The sequence below is a fragment of the Mesoplodon bidens genome (genome assembly GCF_964165515.1).
Source record: "Mesoplodon bidens genome assembly, chromosome: 5".
NCBI lineage: Eukaryota > Metazoa > Chordata > Mammalia > Artiodactyla > Ziphiidae > Mesoplodon > Mesoplodon bidens.
In genome coordinates this window covers 13,647,073-13,668,407 of record NC_138161.1, presented here as the reverse complement: position 1 = coordinate 13,668,407, position 21,335 = coordinate 13,647,073, and the positions used below count along the sequence as shown (strand labels likewise).

The following is a 21,335-nucleotide window of genomic DNA, read 5'->3' as shown; positions in this document are numbered from 1 at the left end:
CGAATCCGGGCGAGAGGCGCAGCCGGAGGCGGCCCGACTTGGGCGGCCCGGGAACGCGCGTCTCCGAGGCAGCGCGAGGTCCCGCTGTCCGACGCTCAGGTGGCTCCGCCGCCCACTCCGCTGCTCCCCTCCCAGGGCCCTCCCCTCTCCGGCGAGGGTCGAGTTTGGCTGTTGCGCGCGGGGAAGGAGGGGCTACGAGGGATTTGAAAGTGTACAGGCTGCGGAGTGGAGCTCGCATCTGTTCCCGCCGCCCGCGACCGGATTAAATTTCTGCAAATTCAAACTGAATGGGGCTTTCTTCTGCTGCCTTCCAGAGGGCGCCTGCAGCCCGCCGCGCGCTGCTCTCGGGCGGGAGCGGCCGCCCGGCGCGCAGCTAGGAGCCAGCGAGCCGGACCCGAGCCCGTGCGGGCCAGCCGGCGGCGACTAGGGCGGAGGCTGCCGAGGCGCCCGGGCTCCGGGACCAGGCACCCCGGCTCCGGGACCGGGCACCGGACCGCGCCACCCGCCCACCCCCCCGCCCCTCCGCAGCCGGCTCGTTCCCCGCGCACCCGAGCGGGGCGACTGTCACTAGCCGCCCGGACGGGACCCCGGGCGGGATCTCAGGGTCCCGAAAGGGGCCCGGACGACCCTCCGAAGAAGAACTTCTTGTGGGCGGGTCCCCGGTACCCTGTGGCCCGGGCGACCGCTATTGTCTGCGCGCGGCGCTCGGCGGCGGCCCGGGGCGCGGGAGCCGCGGGCCGGGCGGGGCCGGGCCCGGGGTGGCGGCGGGAGGAGCCGGGGGAGTCGCGTGGGCCGGACTAGGAGGAGGAGCCGCGCCCGCGGGAGCCGAGCCGGAGCGGCGCGGGCAGCGGGCAAGCGCGATGCCGGCGGCGGCGGGGGACGGGCTCCTGGGCGAGCCGGCGGCGCCCGGGGGCGGCGGCGCCGCCGAGGACGCGGCCAGGCCGGCGGCGGCCTGTGAGGGAAGTTTCCTGCCGGCCTGGGTGAGCGGCGTGCCCCGCGAGCGGCTCCGCGACTTCCAGCACCACAAGCGCGTGGGCAACTACCTCATCGGCAGCAGGAAGCTGGGCGAGGGCTCCTTCGCCAAGGTGCGCGAGGGGCTGCACGTGCTGACCGGAGAGAAGGTGAGCCGCCCGGGGCGCCGGCCCCTGGCCTTCGGGTTGGGTGATCGGGGCGGCAGGGGAGGCGGGGACCCTGCGGAGAGCCCTGCGCTGCGGGTCTGGCTGCGGAGCCCCGGACGGGCGCCTCCCGCTCCGTCGGCTTTTCCTCTCGGGTTGAAAGCGGGGTCGAGCCAGACGCGCGCGCAGACCCTCGCAGCCGGGATACCTGCCTTTCCCGAGGGGCGATCTGGGGTCACTTTCCCCGGGGGACGACTGGTTTCCCCGCGAAGCCGCCCGCAGCCTTTTTTGCTTCTCGAAGGGCGCCGCCTGGCGGACACCAGCGCGGGGGTGGGGTGGGCTGGGGTCTGGGGGACTCTGATCTCCGGGCCGGTAGGGGCGGCAGATCCTGGAGAGGCTGGAGCCAGAAATGGAGTGCGTGGGCCCTTACGCTGAGGGTGGGAGAGCCGATTAGCCAGCCCTTGGGGGAACTTAGTGTCTGATCCGCAACCTGGGCTCTGGGTAGGAGGTGGGGGGAAGGACGAGAGCCCAGGGACGTACCCACTTGTGGGCTGCGGGAAGTTTTGCGTGCTCACAGGAGGGTTTTCACGCGCCGCCTCTCCCTCCACCCACGCTTCCCACCCCTGCATCCCCATCTCACCCCCTCCTTCCCTCCTCACTCCAGCCGCTGGGGTGGGAGCTGCAGTAAGGATCCTGCTCTGGCATATACAGAACGACACACCGCTCTCCCCAGATTTCAGAGGTTGGGAGACGCCTTCTTATCTTCCTAGAAGAGGGGAAAGCAAAGGAGGAACCCCAGACACCTGCAAGGGCACCCCCTCCAGCCTTGTGAGACGTTAGCAGGGTGTGAACCCTTGCCAGGCAAGCCTCAGCTAGACCTAAGTTGTAACTTAGATCTGTGAGAAGAAACCCACAATATGATGACTTACTTCTGAGGTGAGGCTCCAGCCGGGTGGCTGCCCCAGCCTGGGAGTTACCCTAAGCTTGGAGCTACTTCAGGCTGGGGTTGCCCTAAGCTCATGATCATCTGACACTCAAGGCTCCCTGCAGGCTGGGGCTTGCTCAGCACAGGTGGGGTAGTAGCCCCTTTCTGTGGCCCATTCACCAGGGAGGCATCAGCAGTGTGGGTGGGACCGGGAAGCTCCAGGCTTCCTACACACCCTTCCACCCTCTGCCCTGGGGTTCTCTGTCCAGCCTGGGAGTTTCTGGGAATGCACTGCTGTGTGACCTCTGATTACTGGGCGAGCTGCCCTGCCCTCCCGTCCCCAGCCTCACGTGGCTTTAATCTCCCTCCTCGGTTCCCCAGTGTGTCCTGGAGCCCCTTGCATTTGAGTGCAGGTCTCCATCACCCTTGTCACTTGTCCTTTTCCTACAGCTGCTCTGGGTGGGGTGCCCTTTGTTTTGGGTTAAGTGGGGTTAGAGTGAGCAGTTCTAAAAGTGCCTCTTGCTTGAATTTCCATGCAAAATGAGAGTGTTCAGGATGAACTCACTGAATTGAGTAACTCTTCAAAGAAGAATAAGAATGAGAAAAACAAAAACAAAACCAAAAAACTCCAAACCTCATTTTAGTCCAAAGGGAGCGCGGCACCATTTACTCCTGGGTTCGCAGTGGGCTGGGAACTTACACATCCCGTCATGGCACGGGGATGCCCGCGGCCCCAGCTTGCTAACTACAGTGCGCTCACTTCTCCGTGCCCGGCCCGCGGGGAGTAGAACTTTATTTTGATTCGAAATGTATAGGATTCAGTCTAGTTGTGTATGTTTCCTCTTGAGACTTAGCAAAAAGTGACGAGGCGTTATGCTGACCGCAGAATGGGCACCGCTAGGGGCACGCTCGCTTCCCCTGCCCTGCCGCTCAGCTGCTTCGGGCTGCCTTCCCCTTTCCGGTCCGTGCTGTGGGTCCGGCTCCTCTCCGCTGCATTTTTGCTTCTTAACATCAGGCTGTTCGTTTTGGCTGAACTGCCCGAGGATGCACTCAGAGCTCAGTCCCTAGCCGGATGCTTGGGTTCTGCAGCTCTGTGCTGGGCCCCAAGGCACCCTGGAATGTGGGGAATTCCTGCTCGGATGGGGTCCAGTGAGGATTCCCCCTCACCCTTAGGTGCTCACGCCCTTGTATCTCATCTTGCCCTTCTTAAATGATGCATCTCACTTCCTCTCCACAAGGGGAGGAACAATTAATTGGACGTAAAATCATTGTGCTGGACTAATTGATTGGATCTAGTTAAGGAGTGTGGTTCTTAGAGTGGAGAAGGCAGTTGAGAGATTTTTCCGATGTGCCTTACTTCAGCCCTGAGAATCGGTGCTCAGGGAATGCAGGCATCGTGAGAAATCTGGATTTTAGTTCACTTAATGGCCAGCTTGAAAGAAACAATGGGTGTCATTCATAGCTTTTTATCTCCCAGATCCAAAACCTTAATGCTTAACTAAAAGATTTGTTTTTTGGCAGATTGTAGAGATTAAAATGTTTGTGTGTGTGTGTGTGTGTGTGTGTGTACATGATTCTGCCTGGGAAGTATTGCTGAGTTCGTGAGTCCCCAGCCCCACTCATGTGCTGGATAATATCTTACTAAGGCCAAAACAAAGGTGAAGTCAACCTCACACTATTTGCAGCCTCCAGGTCTCTTTATAAGGTGACCTATTAAGAGGGTTTTCGCCCAGAGAGGGGTTGCTCCTGTGACCCAAGCAAGGGGACACCTCGAGGTGACAGGACCCAGAGGAAGGGAAACGAAGTGTCCCCAGAGTGGGTGATGTGAGTGTTCCAGAAGGGCCTCTCCCTTCAATAATTCCCCCTTCGCGGAGGTGCATACTTTCCGGAGAAAGCACTTCACTTTTCTCTATTCCTTTTTTTTTGAAAAGGACACCGACCACCGCGGGAGGGGAATTAAGTCATGAAAGCTGTCCTAAGAAATAGATATATCCCCCCACGCCATCCCCTGAGTGGAAGGACCCAGGGCAGCCTGTCTGAGGAATCAGTTCATGAAAAATCTGCAAAGGGGGATGGAGAAAGGGAAGCAGGCAAGGTGCCCCATGCCTGCAGTTGCAGTCTCAAACTGTGCACGTTGTGTTGGGTCATTTATGCCAACATCTAGACAGAGTAGTGCTGGCTTAGGGTGTGTATGTGTGTGTGTGTGTGTGTGTGTGTGTGTTGTGTTTTGACTCGGCGCACGTTTCCAAAAAGCTTTGGGTGCCATCCTACATGGCTCGCTGAGAATTACTGTCTGAGTCCGTCTGACAAAAGCAGCCACTTTTTCCTGACTTTCATTCAGGCTTCAATCCTATCTTATCAAGAGGCTCCTTTTCCCACCACTGCCTGCAGGACAGTATTTTTTTTTTTTTTTTTTTTTTCTGGCCAGCCTCTCTCCTAAGTTGTTGGAAAGTCATTTGAATCTAGTCGGCCCTTTTACCACTTGAAAAGAAAGGCTGGCTTCGGGCAAGACCTAATTTTGTTCTCCTGTAGCTTCGAGTTGCTGCCATCCTCTGTTAATGCAGCTTTGAAAATAAATCATTCACTCGATCATGTGAAACTCTTAACCAGCACATTCTCAGTCTGTCTTTGACTAAGTTGATGATTAGACAAAGAAAAATGATCACAAAATCAGACTTTGAAAAAAAGGATTCTCAGTGGCTTTGAGACAAAGAGCAAAGTTGCCGTGCAGGAGTATTAAGTGATAACTTTGAAATATGAAGGAAGAGGTGTGCTTGAGGCCTCTGTATTGGTCCCCAGTACCTATGAAAGGCATAGTCTCTGGCACTTGATAGGTTATTCATTTTAAAAATGAAAGAATATAGTTGCAGAGGCTTAGAGAGAACAGCATAGGGGTATCTCAAGTATAGAGCAGGTTCCACAGGCAGGCAAAGCTGCAAAAAGGGGAAAATAGTTGAGGCTACAATTACTTTTTTTTGTGATTAAGTCTCTCTGAGAGACAAAGTTAGGTACAGAAAATGATTGGTTAAGATGTTTAACTACCTTGTTCTAACCCTTGGTTAAAAAAAAAAAAAGCCTGTTTATCACTTTCATTCGAGCTATTTTGGGGCTAAAAATAAGGGTTGCCTGCTTAGTAAGTTGCCAGTAATTATGCTTCAGGCATGACGGCGCCAGATACCTGGAGTGAAGGAGTTACTAAAAATACAATTTACTATGTTTTTTGGAGGAGGAAATATGACTAATTTTAGAGGTGGCCTTTTGGCAGATCTGTTTTTAGCAAGTATTTCGGAAACAAACAGGTGCTAAATCCTGTATTTTTTTTTTAAGTGCTAGAAATTTAGGGGTAATAGCTCTGAGGCTCAAGAAATGCCTAGGGAACTGGAAATTCCTATAAGTCCCCAGCAGGGATTTCTTGGCCAGCGAAAGGCATTGGGCAAAAGCACCTGCTCAGTGTGTTGCTTGTGATAAGGCAGTGCCTATAATTTCCGAGACTGCACGCTGCAGTTCACAGGCACGATCTTTTTGAAGTCCTTGTGAATGATGGAAATTGGCACTTTGGGCTCGCTTCTCAGTGTTCATCGATACACAGGTCCCATGGACTTCAAAGGGCGCTTTGAGTCAGCACAACAGTGCTGAACAGTGCCCACGAAGAGGACACGGCCTGACATTTTCTCTGCGAGTGTGGAGTCACCGGCACAGGCTGGGCTCAACGACAGCGGTCCGCACGCTGGTGGCTGTTCCAGTGCCGCGTGACAACCATCCATCCCAGGGGTTAACTTTTCCAGGAGGTGTGGGGAGTGGCAGCCGTGTCTGCCCAGAGAGAGGAGCAGACTGGGTGTCCTGTGGGAAGGTAATTTGGGCGCCAGGTATCGTTGACCTTGGGATGTACGCCCCATCTCGATTATTCCTGGTAACCCAGTGACCTGCTGTCTTGGTTCCTTGAAACCCGTAGATAATCCCCAAGCCTTACTTTTAGCAAACTGGTGAAACCTCTTCCTCTGCTCAGCCTGGGCCCTGGCCACTTTCAAGTGCTGACCTGAATTGAATTTCATGCTCTCTGATGAAATGGTGCTGGCTGGTAAGATGACCAGCAGGAGAGGGGTGAACCACGGGACCTGAATGGTACCCGAGGAGGCAGATACTTCTACAAAGGTAGACAGAGCTATTGCCTCTCCTGTCTCCTGAACTCCAGCTCAGCGGTAGAGCGCTTTGTGGCATATTCAGGGTTTTCCATGTATTTTTCTCATTAGTTGCTAGAAGCAACCCTGGGCAGGTGAGAACTAACTCACTGGTGCCCTTACCTTTGTTGACTGCGTGGAGGTATGCCCTGAGTAGATTTTTCCTCTGACCTTCTCTTCTCTATTGCTAGGGCTGCCCTAACAAATGACCACGAACTGGGTGGCTTAAAACAACAGAAATTTATTCTCTTAGACTTCTGGAAGCCACCTGAAATGAGGGAACAGCCAGAGTCTATTTCCTAACAGGGAACATCCTGGGCATATTCCGGCCTCATGTTTCTTTTCACTTAGGATACTCAGGGCTCACTGTTGGGTTTGTGGGTACCTTTGGGGTACTTTCATGTGTTCTACGTGTTTTCTCTTGAGGACTTTATGTCCACAGAGTTGGGCTAACTTGTCGACCAGCGTGTCTAATCAGAGACAGTGGGAGAGATCCTCCCTCCCCCATCACTCCTGAGTTGTGGGAAATTGGGTTGGTGACAAACAGAGTCATGATTCGGGACATTCGGGTGACAGGAAGGATTGCTCGGGTGGGAGCCATCTCTTAACACCCTCTTACCACCTCTACCTCCAGCGAACCGGCTCTTCCCTACAGCTATGCAGTTTCTAATGACTGGATTCTTTCTGGTTTCTAATCACGTGTGTGTGTGTTTTAAGATTCGTTTGGCTAAAGTTTGGAATAGGAAATACAGACCCGTGGTCTTAAATGGAAAGGTTTCAAGAGGGGATGCAGTGAAAGGTAATTCTGCCTTTACCTGTGTGCCTCAGTGATGGGTTCCTCTCCCCAGAGGCAACCCCACTTCTAGTTTCCTGTGTGTCCTTCCAGACATACTCTATCTGCATACAAGTGTACATACATTTGATACTCCATATGCAAGCATTTGTAAAGGTTTAGATAGGGGGAAATATATTTTTACACTACACATGCTGTTCAGTATCTTGCCTTTTTCACTTAACAATATATCTTGAACATCCTTCCCCCAAATTACTACAGAATTGCCTTATTCTTTTTAATTACTGCATAGTATTCATCGTATGGAGGTACCATGTTTACTTAGTCATTCCTTGATGAGTATGTCCATGGACATTACTTAAGGAATTAAGCACAATTAAAGAATGGACATTTAGGTTGTATACAATTTTTTCTTATTCCCCAATAGTGCAGCAGTGAATATCTGTGCCTTTGTGTCATCTTGTAAATGTTTCAGGTGTATCTGAGGGATAAATTCCTAGCCTTAGGCGAAAGGTTATGACTCTTTTTTTTTTGTTGTTCTGTTTTTTTGGCCACACTGTGTGGCTTGTGGGATCTTAGTTCCCCAACCAGGGATCGAACCTGGGCCCCTGCAGTGAAAGCTCTGAGTCCTAACCACTGGACTACGGGGGAATTCCCAAGGGTATGACTTTTAACTGTTGACGAATATTGCCAAATTGCCTGCCAAAGAGGTTGTCCTAGTTAATACTTCCATCAACCTGGTATGTGAGTTTCTTTCCACATCTTTATCAATATAAGGTACTCTCAAACTTTCTGATCTTTGCCTATCTATTAGATTAAACATGGTATCATTTTTATGTGTAGTGTATCATATTTGTAAGTGAATTGAACATATTTCATATGTCCAAAAACAATTTGGTTTTCATTTCTGTTAATTGTTCATGTCCATTCTCCATCTTCCCTTGGGTTTTTGGTCTTTTTCTTAGTGATTTATAGGCACTTTTTATATTTTAAGGCAATCAGTCCTCTTTCAGTGATATATTTTGAAGCCTCCTCCACCTTGCTTGCTCCCTGCTTATTCTTTGTCTTTGTTTCTTGGTCATCCTCACTATTGCAGAGGTTATTTCCCTGGATTCTACTAACGAGTGAGGGGCCATAAGGAGCTTTGCGGTTCCATGGACCCCTACAAATTGTACGTGTATAATTATATTTCTGGGGCGAGGATCCATGACTTCATCAGATTCTACAAGGAATTATTTACCCCCAAAATGTTAAGAGCCACTGCTTTGTTGCCCATCTGTGTCGGCAATGCTGTCTGAATGGAGGTTCGTAAGTTGGGATCAGGATTTGGATCACCTTGGCATGTTAGCACCTGTGCTAATTGGGCTGAAGTTGCAGATTACACTCGGGCTAGGCAGGTGATTCTATGACTGTGACCTTGGCTTGGCATGCCTAATTTCTGCCTTCCTGTCCCGCACCATGCCTGGGTCACAGGGAAAGGGCATGATAGAGAGTAGACAGATTTTTGGAAGACCTTGACTCTTGCTAGGACATGTTTGAATCATGTCCCATTATTTCTTCATGGGAAAGGTGATAGATACAGTTTATGGTGGCTGGTTGAGAAGAAAGAGAAAAAGGGAGTATCAAGGGAAATGAAAACCTTTTAAGGAGCAATAGCTGCCTCTTAACTTGGGCATAAAATGCACTGAGTCAAGTGTAAGCACGTGTGTAAAAATATTCCTGGGACCCTTTGGGGCTATTTTGTCCACCCTCGAAGCCTTCCGGTGGGTGGTACTGGTGGAGTGAACAACTGGGCCTGTTTGGAGTCCTGAAGGTCAGCATGGCCTCGCTCTGATGACCCTCTCTATTGCTCCTGTCCCCTGTCATTCTGTGCCGCCTCACCCTGCTTTGTCTTTCCTCAAGGTGCTTCTCACTACCTGTATTAGTTTGCTAGAGCTGCTGTAACAAAGTACCATACACTGGGCATCTTAAACAGCAGAGACTTACTGCCACACAGTTTTGGAGGCCAGAGCCCCAAATCAAGGTGTTGGCAGGGTTGGTTCCTCCTGAGGGCTGTGAGGGCAGGATCTGCTCTAGGCCCCTCTCCTTGGTTTGGGGATAGCTTTCTTCTCTCTGTGTGTTTTCACATTGTTTTCCTCTGTGTGTGTCTGTCTCTGTGTCCACATTTCCCCTTTCTATGAGGACATCAGTCGTACTAGGGTCCATCCTAATGACCTCACTTGATGACCTCTGTCAAGATCATTATTGCCGAATAAGGTGAAATTCTGAGGTACTGGGGTTTAGTCTGAATGTTTGTGTCCCCTCAAAGTTCATAGGTTAAAACCTAATCCCCAGTGTGACAATATTAGGAGGTAGGGCCTTTTGGAGGTGATTAGGCCATGTGGACAGAGCCCTTATGAATGGAATTCCTGGTCTTAAAAAAGAGACCCTAGAAAGGTCTTTTGCCTGTTCTTCCATGTGAGGATATAGCAAGAAGATGGCTGTCTAGGAACCAGGAAGAGAGATCTCACCAGACGTCACATCTGCCTTGATCTTGGACTTCCCAGCCTCCAGAACTGTGAGAAATAAATGTCTGTTATTTATAAGCTATTTGGCCTATGATATTTGTTATAGCAGCCTGAACAGACTAAGAAAGGACTTAAACAGATGAATTTTGGGGGGGACTCCATTTAATTCATACCATCACCTGACCCCATGGTATATATTTCTGTGTTCATATGTTTATTATTTTTCTCCCCATTAGATTGTAAGCCCCATGAGGAAGGGATCACTGCTTTATGCTTGGTGGCTAGAATAGTATAGTATCTGGTACAGAGACGGTGCTCAGTAAATATTTTTTGAATGGATCAAAGAATGCTTTGATCTCCCCAGGTCATGAGGATGGTTGGCCGGAATGGTTTTGTTTTGTTTTGTTTTTTGTTTTGGTCGCGCCACGGAGCTCGCGGGATCTTAGTTCCCCGACCAGGGATCGAATCCGGGCTCCATCAGTGAAAGCATGGAGTCCTAACCACTGGACCACCAGGGAATTCCTTGGCCGGGAATGGTTTGACAGCCCTGTCTCTCTCACCTCCTGGCAGCTCCTGGGTGCGCCTGTGTGAGCAGTGAGTAGATTGGACAGCTTGTTCAGCTGGCGCTCTTTGGGAAAAAATCCCAGACCCAGGACAGCTGTGCCTTCTGCAGGGACTTGTTAAGGAAGTCACCTAGGTATCAGAGGGACCAGCCAGAGACAGAAAGATATTCTGCCATGTCATGGGACTGTTAATGGACCCTCAGCTCTTTCCTGAGAAAATGTACCAACACTGCAGCAGATGGGCGACGTTGCTATTTGCAAACATACGTTTCTTTGGATGTTTCCCATGGAGATATATGGAGCTTTGGATTCTGTCTCTTTAACTAAAAATTTTTTTATAAGTTTATCAGTCTTTTAGCCAAATTGCTGCCAAAACATTTAGCAAACCTGCTTGCTTCTCTTGCCTGTTCCCTGAGCCATTTGATTCATTCTCATCCCTTTCCTTGCGTTATCTGTCATGTTTTTTTTTTTGAAGTATAGTTGACTTACAATGTTGTGTTAGTTTCTGCTGTATAGCAAAGTGATTCAGTTTTATATATGTGTGTGTGTGTGTATATATATATATATATTCTTTTTTTATATTCTTTTCCATTATGGTTTATCATAGGATATTGAATATAGTTCTCTGTGCTGCACGGTAGAACCTTGCTGTTTACCCATCCTCTATATAAAAGCTTACATCTGCTCACCCCAAACTCCCACTCCACCCCTCCCCCAACCTCCTCCCCCTTGGCAACCATCAGTCTGTTCTCTATGTCCATGATTCTGTTTCTGTTTCATAGATAGGTTCATTTGTGTCATACTTTAGATTCTACATATAAGCGATATCATATGGTGTTTGTCTTTCTCTTTCTGACTTACTTCACTTAGTATGATAATCTCTAGTTGTATCCATGTTGCTGCAAAGGGCATTATTTCATTCTTTTTTATGGCTGAGTAGTATTCCATTATATATATGTACCACATCTTCTTCTTTTCTTTTTCGGCTGTGCTTCGCGGCTTGCAGGATCTTAGTTCCCTGATCAGGGATTGAACCTGGGGCCACAGCAGTGAAAAGGCCAGGTCCTAACCACTGGACTGCTAGGGAGTTCTGTGTACCACATCTTCTTTATCCATTCATCTGTCAATGGACATTTAGATGGTTTCCCTGTCTTGGCTATTGTGAATAGTGCTGCAATGAACATAGGGTTGCATGTATCTGTTTGAATTATAGTTTTGTCTGGATATGTGCCCAGGAGTGGGATTGCTGGATCATATGGTAGCTCTATTTTTAGTTTTCTGAGGAACCTCCATACTGTTCTCCATAGTGGCTGTATCAATTTACATTCCCACCAGCAGTGTGGGAGGGTTCCCTTTTCTCCAAACCCTCTCCAGCAAGTGTTATTTGTGGACTTTTTCATTATGGCCATTCCGACCGGTGTGAGGTGATGTCTCATATAGTGTTGATTTGCATTTCCCTAATAACTAGAGATGTTGTATCTCTGTCATTTTTATCTCCTATTGAGTTTCTGTTGTCTTACATCCTGCCCCATGGCTTTTTGTTAAGGTGTCTGGCCATCCTTCTGACTCTGTTTAGATACTCTTGTTCCACGAATCTCCTCTCTTGGTCACGACTTGCTCTTTACCAGAGCTCTGTGCACAGGACACAGGAAGGGTGAACAGCAGTGAGGGATGCTCCCTGGGCATGGTGCTGACGGACAAAGCAAGCGGAAAATGCAGCAGCCACCCATGAGGAGGCTTGCTCTCTCTGTTTCAGATGATGGGATGAAGTTCCGAATCCCAGTGATTCTCTTGTTTACCTGGAGCACAGCAGGGTTTTCGTGACCTTCTGAATCACCAAAAACCTACAGGAGAGGATTGCGTGCTTGCTCTTTGCTTTGACTACGAGGATGTAATGCTGATAACAATAGTAATAATTAACATTTATGGATCGCATACCATCTGCTAGGCCATGTCCTAGATGCTTTGCTACAGAATAGAATTTATTCCTTACAGTGGCTTTTGTAGTAGGCAGAGTTGTCCCAGTTTTGTAGCTTAGGTTGACCAGCCATCCAGGGTGCCCAAGAGTCTCTAAAGTCCTGCATTTGGGGAAACTCCTAAGATAACAGCAAAACCAGATGAACCCGAGAAGACATCTCATCAGTATTTGGAATCCTACTGAGGGTTTTCAAGTGAAAGTATTAAAGGGCAGTTAATCAGGCTTCCCTGGTGGCGCAGTGGTTGAGAGTCCACCTGCCGATGCAGGGGACACGGGTTCGTGCCCTGGTCCAGGAAGATCCCACATGCTGTGGAGCGGCTGGGCCCGTGAGCCATGGCCGCTGAGCCTGTGCATCCGGAGCCTGTGCTTCGCAACGGGAGAGGCCACAACAGTGAGAGGCCCGCGTACCACAAAAAAAAAAAAAAAAAAAAAAAGCAGTTTATCAGGTCATGAATAAGTGATGAATGAACCAAACCCCAAAGCCCCAAGCCCCGGGCGTAACTGAGATGCTTGTTGTGGATGATGACCTCCACTCGTGGTCCTGGGTGGTGAGGGGGGCTTTTCCCACCACTGGGCTCCAATATGCTAGGTTCACCGTGCACTCCAAGTCTCCAGTGTGGGCAGAGGTCCTGGTCTGCCATCTTTTACAAGTTCACAATGAGATGAAGAGTTTGAGCCTGCTGTGTGTGTGTGTGTATTATTAAATAAAAATCATAATACCGAGCTAAATATAAACACACATAACTTTTTTTTTCAAAGATTTTTTTTTTTTTTTTTTTTTTTTTTTTTTTGCGGTACGTGGGCCTCTCAATGCCGCGGCCTCTCCTATTGCGGAGCACAGGCTCCGGACGCGCAGGCCCAGCGGCCGTGGCTCACGGGCCCAGCCGCTCCGCGGCATGCGGGATCCTCCCGGACCGGGGCACGAACCCGCGTCCCCTGCACCGGCAGGCGGACTCCCAACCACCGCGCCACCAGGGAAGCCCCCAAAGATTTTTTTGATGTGGACCATTTTGAAAGACTTTATTGAATTTGTTACAATATTGCTTCTGTTTTATGTTTTGTTTTTTTGGCCATGAGGCATGTGGGATCTTAGCTCCCCAACCAGGGATCAAGCCCACACCCCCTGCACTGGAAGGTGAAGTCTTAACCACTGGACCACCAAGGAAGTCCCCACACATAATTTTTTGGTAACAGATTTCCTTTTTTTTTAATGACAAGGTATTTCACTCTTTAATTAATTTATTTATTTTTGCTGTGTTGGGTCTTCGTTTCTGTGCGAGGGCTTTCTCCAGTTGCAGCAAGTGGGGTCCACTCTTCATCGCGGTGCGCGGGCCTCTCACTGTCGCGGCCTCTCTTGTTGCGGAGCACAGGCTCCAGATGCGCAGGCTCAGTAGTTGTGGCTCACGGGCCCAGTTGTTCCACGGCATGTGGGATCCTCCCAGACCAGGGCTCGAACCCGTGTCCCCTGCATTAGCAGGCAGATTCCCAACTGCTGCGCCACCAGGGAAGCCCCGGTAGCAGGTTTTCTTAATGAAGGAAGCGGTGGGGCCTAGGAGTTACCTTGAGTAGCTCTGATTAGCGTTCAGTCTTAGTTTTAATACCTTTCTTTTGCACTGGAGGGAGAAAAATCTGTATGAGGGGAGAGAGGATTTTGAATAAAGGTGAAGCTGCAAATGCACGTCTTATGTAGCTCACTGAACAGTCCCTGAGAGTCTCCTTGTTAGACCACCCTCCTTCAAGAATGAACAGATTGTTTATTAAAAGCAATGCAGAACACCCAGTACCTTTGCCTAGTTTATTTATGCAGACGGTTGGAGCTAGACTAGCTTTTCTAAGCCTTTCCTCTGTCCCCATCCGGGCTAAGAAGGGACGCTGGAGCCAAACGGAAGGAAGTGCCCAAGTGAAAATGAAGCTGCAAGGAAAGTGACTGTAAAGTCTGGGATCAGAATATTCTAGCATGTTACCTAAGCCCTACTTTAGTGAAACCAAGTGGATAGAGATAAGTGTTATCACTTATGTAATCTGGTCTTTTGGTGGAATTACTGCGGCTTTGATGTAGAAGTCGAAGTTTTTAAGTGTATTCTTTATTCCAGGTTAAAAATTTAATTAGAGAAACTAGTTGATGACTCAGTTCTCAGTTGAACATTTACATTTATAATACTAATAAAGAACTTGTTTTGAAAACACTTCTTCAAGTTTGTAAAGTGTCAGTCCCACGGGATGACATTTTATTATATTAAAAACTAACATTTGTGAGCAGTGGTTGTAATTTCAAGCCCGATTTGACATAATGAAACTTGAATTTCCCTCTGGAGGGAAGGTGCTTTATGGCTATGGTACTCCCACCCAATTCAGTATCCTAAGATGCTTCTTCCTAGACCAAAAATGAGCTTTTTGTCATTGAAGCCATTAAATTAAAGTACCTGAGAGCACATAGAGTAACAAATGGTTTCTTTCCAATAATCAGACTTGGAATAATGTGCTACAGATTTCAGCAGGGCGTATTTATTTAAAATATATATGTAAATCATCTAGTATAAATCCGTGTTTTTCCTATGATCAGCTATAAATTTTTTTTTTTTTTTTTTTTTTGCGGTACGCGGGCCTCTCACTGTTGTGGCCTCTCCCGTTGCAGAGCACAGGCTCCGGACGCGCAGGCTCAGCGGCTGTGGCTCACGGGCCCAGCCGCTCCGCGGCATGTGGGATCTTCCCAGACCAGGGCACGAACCCGTGTCCCCTGCATCGGCAGGCGGACTCTCAACCACTGCGCCACCAGGGAAGCCCCAGCTATAAATATTTTTTAAATAATTTTTTAAAGTATTTTGGACCAAGTACTTCGTGTTTTAGAATTTTTTCAGCTAGTCTAGTCACTGGCACATTCTAGAATATTTGTGGTTTTTAATTAATCAAAATAAATCCTGGGCTAATATTTGTTAATTGCCATGTATTTTATTCTTGCATAGCCACTTACATATACTTTTTTCATTATTATTTTTTTAACATCTTTATTGGAGTATAATTGCTTTACAATGGTGTGTTAGTTTCTGCTTTATAACAAAGTGAATCAGTTATACATATACATATGTTCCCATATCTCTTCCCTCTTGCGTCTCCCTCCCTCCCACCCTCCCTATCCCACCCCTCTAGGTGGTCATAAAGCACTGAGCTGATCTCCCTGTGCTATGCGGCTGCTTCCCACTAGCTATCTATTTTACGTTTGGTAGTGTGTATATGTCCATGCCACTCTCTCACTTCGTCCCAGCTTACCCTTCCCCCTCCCCATATCCTCAAGTCCATGCTCTAGTAGGTCTGTGTCTTTATTCCCGTCTTACCCCTAGGTTCTTCATGACCTTCTTTTCTGTTTTTCTTAGATTCCATATATATATGTTAGCATACAGTATTTGTTTTTCTCTTTCTGACTTACCTCACTCTGTATGACAGACTCTAGGTCCATCCACCTCACTACAAGTAACTCAATTTCGTTTCTTTTTATGGTCAAGTAATATTCCATTGTATATATGTGCCACATCTTCTTTATCCATTCATCTGTCGATGGACACTTAGGTTGCTTCCATGTCCTGACTATTGTAAATAGAGCTGCAATGAACATTTTGGTACATGACTCTTTTTGAATTATGGTTTCCTCAGGGTATATGCCCAGTAGTGGGATTGCTGGGTCGTATGGTAGTTCTATTTTTAGTTTTTGAAGGAATCTCCATACTGTTCTCCAGAGTGGCTGTATCAATTTACATTCCCACCAACAGTGCAAGAGTGTTCCCTTTTCTCCACACCCTCTCCAGCATTTATTGTTTCTAGATTTTTTTTTTTTCGGTATGCAGGCCTCTCACTGTTGTGGCCTCTCCTGTTGTGGAGCACAGGCTCCGGACACACAGGCTCAGCGGCCACGGCTCACGGGCCCAGCCGCTCCGCGGCATGTGGGATACTCCCGGAGCGGGGCATGAACCTGTGTCCCCTGCATTGGCAGGCGGATTCTTAACCACTGCACCACCAGGGAAGCCCTGTTTCTAGATTTTTTGATGATGGCAATTCTGACCGGTGTGGGATATCTCATTGTAGTTTTGATTTGCATTTCTCTAATGATTAATGATGTTGAGCATTCTTTCATGTGTTTGTTGGCAATCTGTATATCTTCTTCGGAGAAATGTCTATTTAGGTCTTCTGCCCATTTTAGGATTGGGTTGTTTGTTTTTTTGTTATTGAGCTGCATGAGCTGCTTGTAAATTTTGGAGATTAATCCTTTGTCAGTTGCTTCATTTGCAAATATTTTCTCCCATTCTGAGGGTTGTCTTTTGGTCTTGTTTATGGTTTCCTTTGCTGTGCAAAAGCTTTTAAGTTTCATGAGGTCCCATCTGTTTATTTTTGTTTTTATTTCCATTTCTCTAGGAGGAGGGTCAAAAAGGATCTTGCTGTGATTTATTCATAGAGTGTTCTGCCTATGTTTTCCTCTAAGAGTTTGATAGTGTCTGCCTTACATTTAGGTGTTTAATCCATTTTGAGTTTATTTTTGTGTATGGTGTTAGGGAGTGTTCTAATTTCATACTTTTACATGTACCTGTCCAGTTTTCCCAGCACCACTTATTGAAGAGGCTGTCTTTTCTCCACTGTATATTCCGTTATCAAAGATAAGGTGACCATATGTTCGTGGGTTTATCTCTGGGCTTTCTATCGTGTTCCATTGATCTATATTTCTGTTTTGGTGCCAGTACCATACTGTCTTGATTACTGTAGCTTTGTAGTATAGTCCGAAGTCAGGGAGCCTGATTCCTCCAGCTCCATTTTTCATTCTCAAGATTGCTTTGGCTATTCGGGGTCTTTTGTGTTTCCATACAAATTGTGAAATTTTTTGTTCTAGTTCTGTGGAAAATGCCATTGGTAGTTTGATAGGGATTGCATTGAATCTGTAGATTGCTTTGGGTAGTAGAGTCATTTTCCAATGTTGATTCTTCCAATCCAAGGAAATGGTATATCTCTCCATCTATTTGTATCATCTTTAATTTCTTTCATCAGTGTCTTATAATTTTATGCATACAGGTCTTTTGTCTCTTTAGGTAGGTTTATTCCTAGATATTTTATTCTTTTTGTTGCAATGGTAAACGGCAGTGTTTTCTTAATTTCACTTTCAGAGTTTTCATCACTAGTGTATAAGAATGCCAGAGATTTCTGTGCATTAATTTTGTATCCTGCTACTGTACCAAATTCATTGATTAGCTCTAGTAGTTCTCTGGTAGCATCTTTAGGATTCTCTATGTATAGTATCATGTTATCTGCAAACAGTGACAGCTTTACTTCTTCTTTTCAGATTTGGATTCCTTTTATTTCTTTTTCTTCTCTGATTGCTATGGCTAAAACTTCCAAAACTATGTTGAATAATAGTAGTGAGAGTGGGCAACCTTGTCTTGTTCCTGATCTTAGTGGGAATGGTTTCAGTTTTTCACCATTGAGGACGATGTTGGCTGTGGGTTTGTCATATATGGCCTTTATTATGTTGAGGAAAGTTCCCTCCATGCCTACTTTCTGCAGGGTTTTTATCATAAATGGGTGTTGAATTTTGTTGAAAGCTTTCTCTGCATCTATTGAGATGATCATATGGTTTTTCTCCTTCAGTTTGTTAATATGGTGTATCAGGTTGATTGATTTGCGTATACTGAAGAATCCTTGCATTCCTGGAATAAACCCTACTTGATCATGGTGTATGATCCTTTTAATGTGCTGTTGGATTCTGTTCTCTAGTATTTTTGCATCTATGTTCATCAGTGATATTGGCCTGTAGTTATCTTTCTTTGTGACATCTTTGTCTGGTTTTGGTATCAGGGTGATGGTGGCTTCGTAGAATGAGTTTGGGAGTGTTCCTCCCTCTCCTATATTTTGGAAGAGTTTGAGAAGGATAGGTGTTAGCTCTTTTCTAAATGTTTAATAGAATTCACCTGTGAAGCCATCTGGTCCTGGGCTTTTGTTTGTTGGCAGATTTTTTTAAAATTAATTAATTAATTAATTTATGGCTGTGTTGGGTCTTCGTTTCTGTGCAAGGCCTTTCTCTAGTTGTGGCAAGCGGGGGCCACTCTTCATTGCGGTGTGCGGGCCTCTTACTATTGCGGCCTCTCTTGTAGCAGAGCACAGGCTCCAGACGCGCAGGTTCAGTAATTGTGGCTGACAGGCCCAGTTGCTCCACGGCATGTGGGATCTTCCCAGACCAGGGCTCGAACCCGCGTCCCATGCATTGGCAGGCAGATTCTCAACCACTGCGCCACCAGGGAAGTTCTGTTGGAAGATTTTTAATCACTGCTTCAATTTCAGTGCTTGTGATTGGTCTGTTCATATTTTCTATTTCTTCCTGCTTCAGTCTCAGGAGGTTGTGCATTTCTAAGAATTTGTCCATTTCTTCCAGGTTGTCCATTTTATGGCATAGAGTTGCTTGTAGTAATCTCTCATGATCCTTTGTATTTCTGCAGTGTCAGTTGTTACTTCTCCTTTTTCATTTCTAATTCTATTGATTTGAGTCTCCTCCCTTTATTTCTTGATGAGTCTGGCTAATAGTTTATCAATTTTGTTTGTCTTCTCAAAGAACCAGCTTTTAGTTTTATTGATCTTTGCTATCGTTTCCTTCATTTCTTTTTTTTTTTTTTTTTTTTTTTTTAAATTTTTATTTATTTATTTATGGCTGTGTTGGGTCTTCGTTTCTATGCGAGGGCCTTCTCTAGTTGTGGCAAGCGGGGGCCACTCCTCATCGCGGTGTGTGGGCCTCTCACTATCGCAGCCTCTCTTGTTGCGGAGCACAGGCTCCAGACGCGCAGGCTCAGTAATTGTGGCTCACGGGGCCAGCCGCTCTGTGGCATGTGGGATCTTCCCAGGCCAGGGCTCGAACCCGTGTGTCCTGCATTGGCAGGCAGACTCTCAACCACTGCGCCACCAGGGAAGCCCCCTCCTTCATTTCTTTTTCATTTATTTCTGATCTGATCTTTATCATTTCTTTCCTTCTGCTAACTTTGGGGTTTTTTTGTTCTTCTTTCTCTAATTGCTTTAGGTGCAAGTTTAGGTTGTTTATTTGAGATGTTTCCTGTTTCTTACGGTAGGATTGTATTGCTATAAACTTCTGTCTTAGAACTGCTTTTGCTGCATCCCATAGGTTTTGGATGGTCGTGTCTCCATTGTCATTTGTTTCTAGGTATTTTTTGATTTCTTCAGTGATCACTTCATTATTAAGTAGTGTATTGTTTAGCTTCTATGTGTTTGTATTTTTTACAGATCTTTTTCTGCAATTGATATCTAGTCTCTCAGCATTGTGGTCAGAAAAGATACTTGATACAATTTCAATTTTCTTAAATTTACCAAGGCTTGATTTGTGACCCAAGATATGATCTCTCCTGGAGAATGTTCCATGAGCAATTGAGAAAAATGTGCTGGATGGAATGTCCCATAAATATCAATTAAGTCCATCTTGTTTAATGTGTCATTTAAAGCTCGTGTTTCCTTATTTATTTTCATTTTGGATGATCTGTCCATTGGTGAAAGTGGGGTGTTAAAGTCCCCTACTATGATTGTGTTACTGTCGATTTCCCCTTTTATGGCTGTTAGTATTTGCCTTATGTATTGAGGTACTCTTATGTTGGATGCATAAATATTTACAATATTTACAATCTTCTTGGATCGATCCCTTGATCATCATGTAGTGTCCTTCTTTGTCTCTTGTAATAGTCTTTATTTTAAAGTCTATTTTGTCTGATATGAGAGTTGCCACTCCAGCTTTCTTCTGATTTCCATTTGCATGGAATATGTTTTTCCATGCCCTCACTTTCAGTCTGTATGTGTCCCTAGGTCTGAAGTGGGTCTCTTGTAGACAGCATATATACAGGTCTTGTTTTTGTATCCATTCAGCCAGTCTGTGTCTTTTGGTGGGAGCATTTAATCCATTTACATTTAAGGTAATTATCCATATGTATGTTTGTATTCCCATTTTCTTAATTGTTTTGGGTTTGTTATTGTAGGTCTTTTCCTTCTCTTGTGTTCCTGCCTACAGAAGTTGCTTTAGCATTTGTTGTAAAGCTGGTTTAGTGATGCTGAACTCTCTTAGCTTTTGCTTGTCTGTAAAGGATTTAATTTCTCCATCAAATCTGAATGAGATCCTTGCTGGGTAGAGTAATCTTGGTTGTAGGTTTTTCTCCTTCATCACTTTAAATATGTCCTGCCAGTCCCTTCTGCCTTGCAGAGTTTCTGCTGAAAGATCAGCTGTTAACCTTATGGGGATTCCCTTGTGTGTTATTTGTTGTTTTTCCCTTGCTGCTTTTAATATGTTTTCTTTGTATTTAATTTTTGATAGTTTGATTAATATGTATTTTGGCATGTTTTTCCTTGGATTTATCCTGTATGGGACTCTGTGTGCTTCCTGGACTTGATTAACTATTTCCTTTCCCATATTAGGGAAGTTTTCAACTATAATCTCTTCAAATATTTTCTGTCCCTTTCTTTTTCTCTTCTTCTTCTGGGACCCCTATAATTCGAATTTTGGTGTGTTTAATGTTGTCCCAGAGGTCTCTGAGACTGTCCTTAGTTCTTTTCATTCTTTTTTCTTTATTCTGCTCTGCAGTAGTTATTTCCACTGTTTTATCTTCCAGGTCACTTATCCGTTCTTCTGCCTCAGTTATTCTGCTATTGATTCCTTCTGGAGTATTTTTAATTTCATTTATTGTGTTTTTCATCATTGCTTGTTTCCTCTTTAGTTCTTCTAGGTCCTTGTTAAATGTTTCTTGCATTTTCTCTATTCTATTTCCAAGATTTTGGATCATCTTTACTATCATTATTCTGAATTCTTTTTCAGCTAGACTGCGTATTTCCTCTTCATTTGTTAGGTCTCGTGGGTTTTTACCTTGCTCCTTCATCTGCTGTATGTTTTTCTGTCATCTCATTTTGCTTATTTTACTGTGTTTGGGGTCTCCTTTTCTCAGGCTGCAGGTTCGTAATTCCCGTTGTTTTTGGTGTCTGTCTCCAGTGGCTAAGGTTGGTTCAGTGGGTTGTGTAGGCTTCCTGGTGGAGGGGGCTAGTGCCTGTGTTCTGGTGGATGAGGCTGGATCTTGTCTTTCTGGTGGGCAGGTCCACGTCTAGTGGTGTGTTTTGCGGTGTCTGTGGCCTTATTATGATTTTACGCAGCCTCTCTGCTAATGGATGAGGCTGTGTTTCTGTCTTGATAGTTGTTTGGCATAGGGTGTCTAGCACTGTAGCTTGCTGGTCGTTGAGTGAAGCTGGGTCTTTGTGTTGAGATGG

At 46.3% G+C, this 21,335-nt stretch overlaps 1 protein-coding gene across 2 annotated transcripts in view; it reads left to right on the top strand.

Annotated features, from left to right (window-relative positions):
• Positions 1–860: 860 nt before the first annotated feature.
• HUNK (hormonally up-regulated Neu-associated kinase) overlaps positions 861–21,335 on the top strand; it is a gene marked incomplete at its 5' end in the record, with an annotated part of 117,403 nt that continues 96,928 nt past the window's right edge. For both annotated transcript variants that reach the window (XM_081235618.1, XM_081235617.1), the window contains one exon: positions 861–1,121. In XM_081235618.1, coding sequence (XP_081091744.1) covers positions 861–1,121 — 261 coding nt within the window. The remainder of the gene's footprint in view (positions 1,122–21,335) is intronic.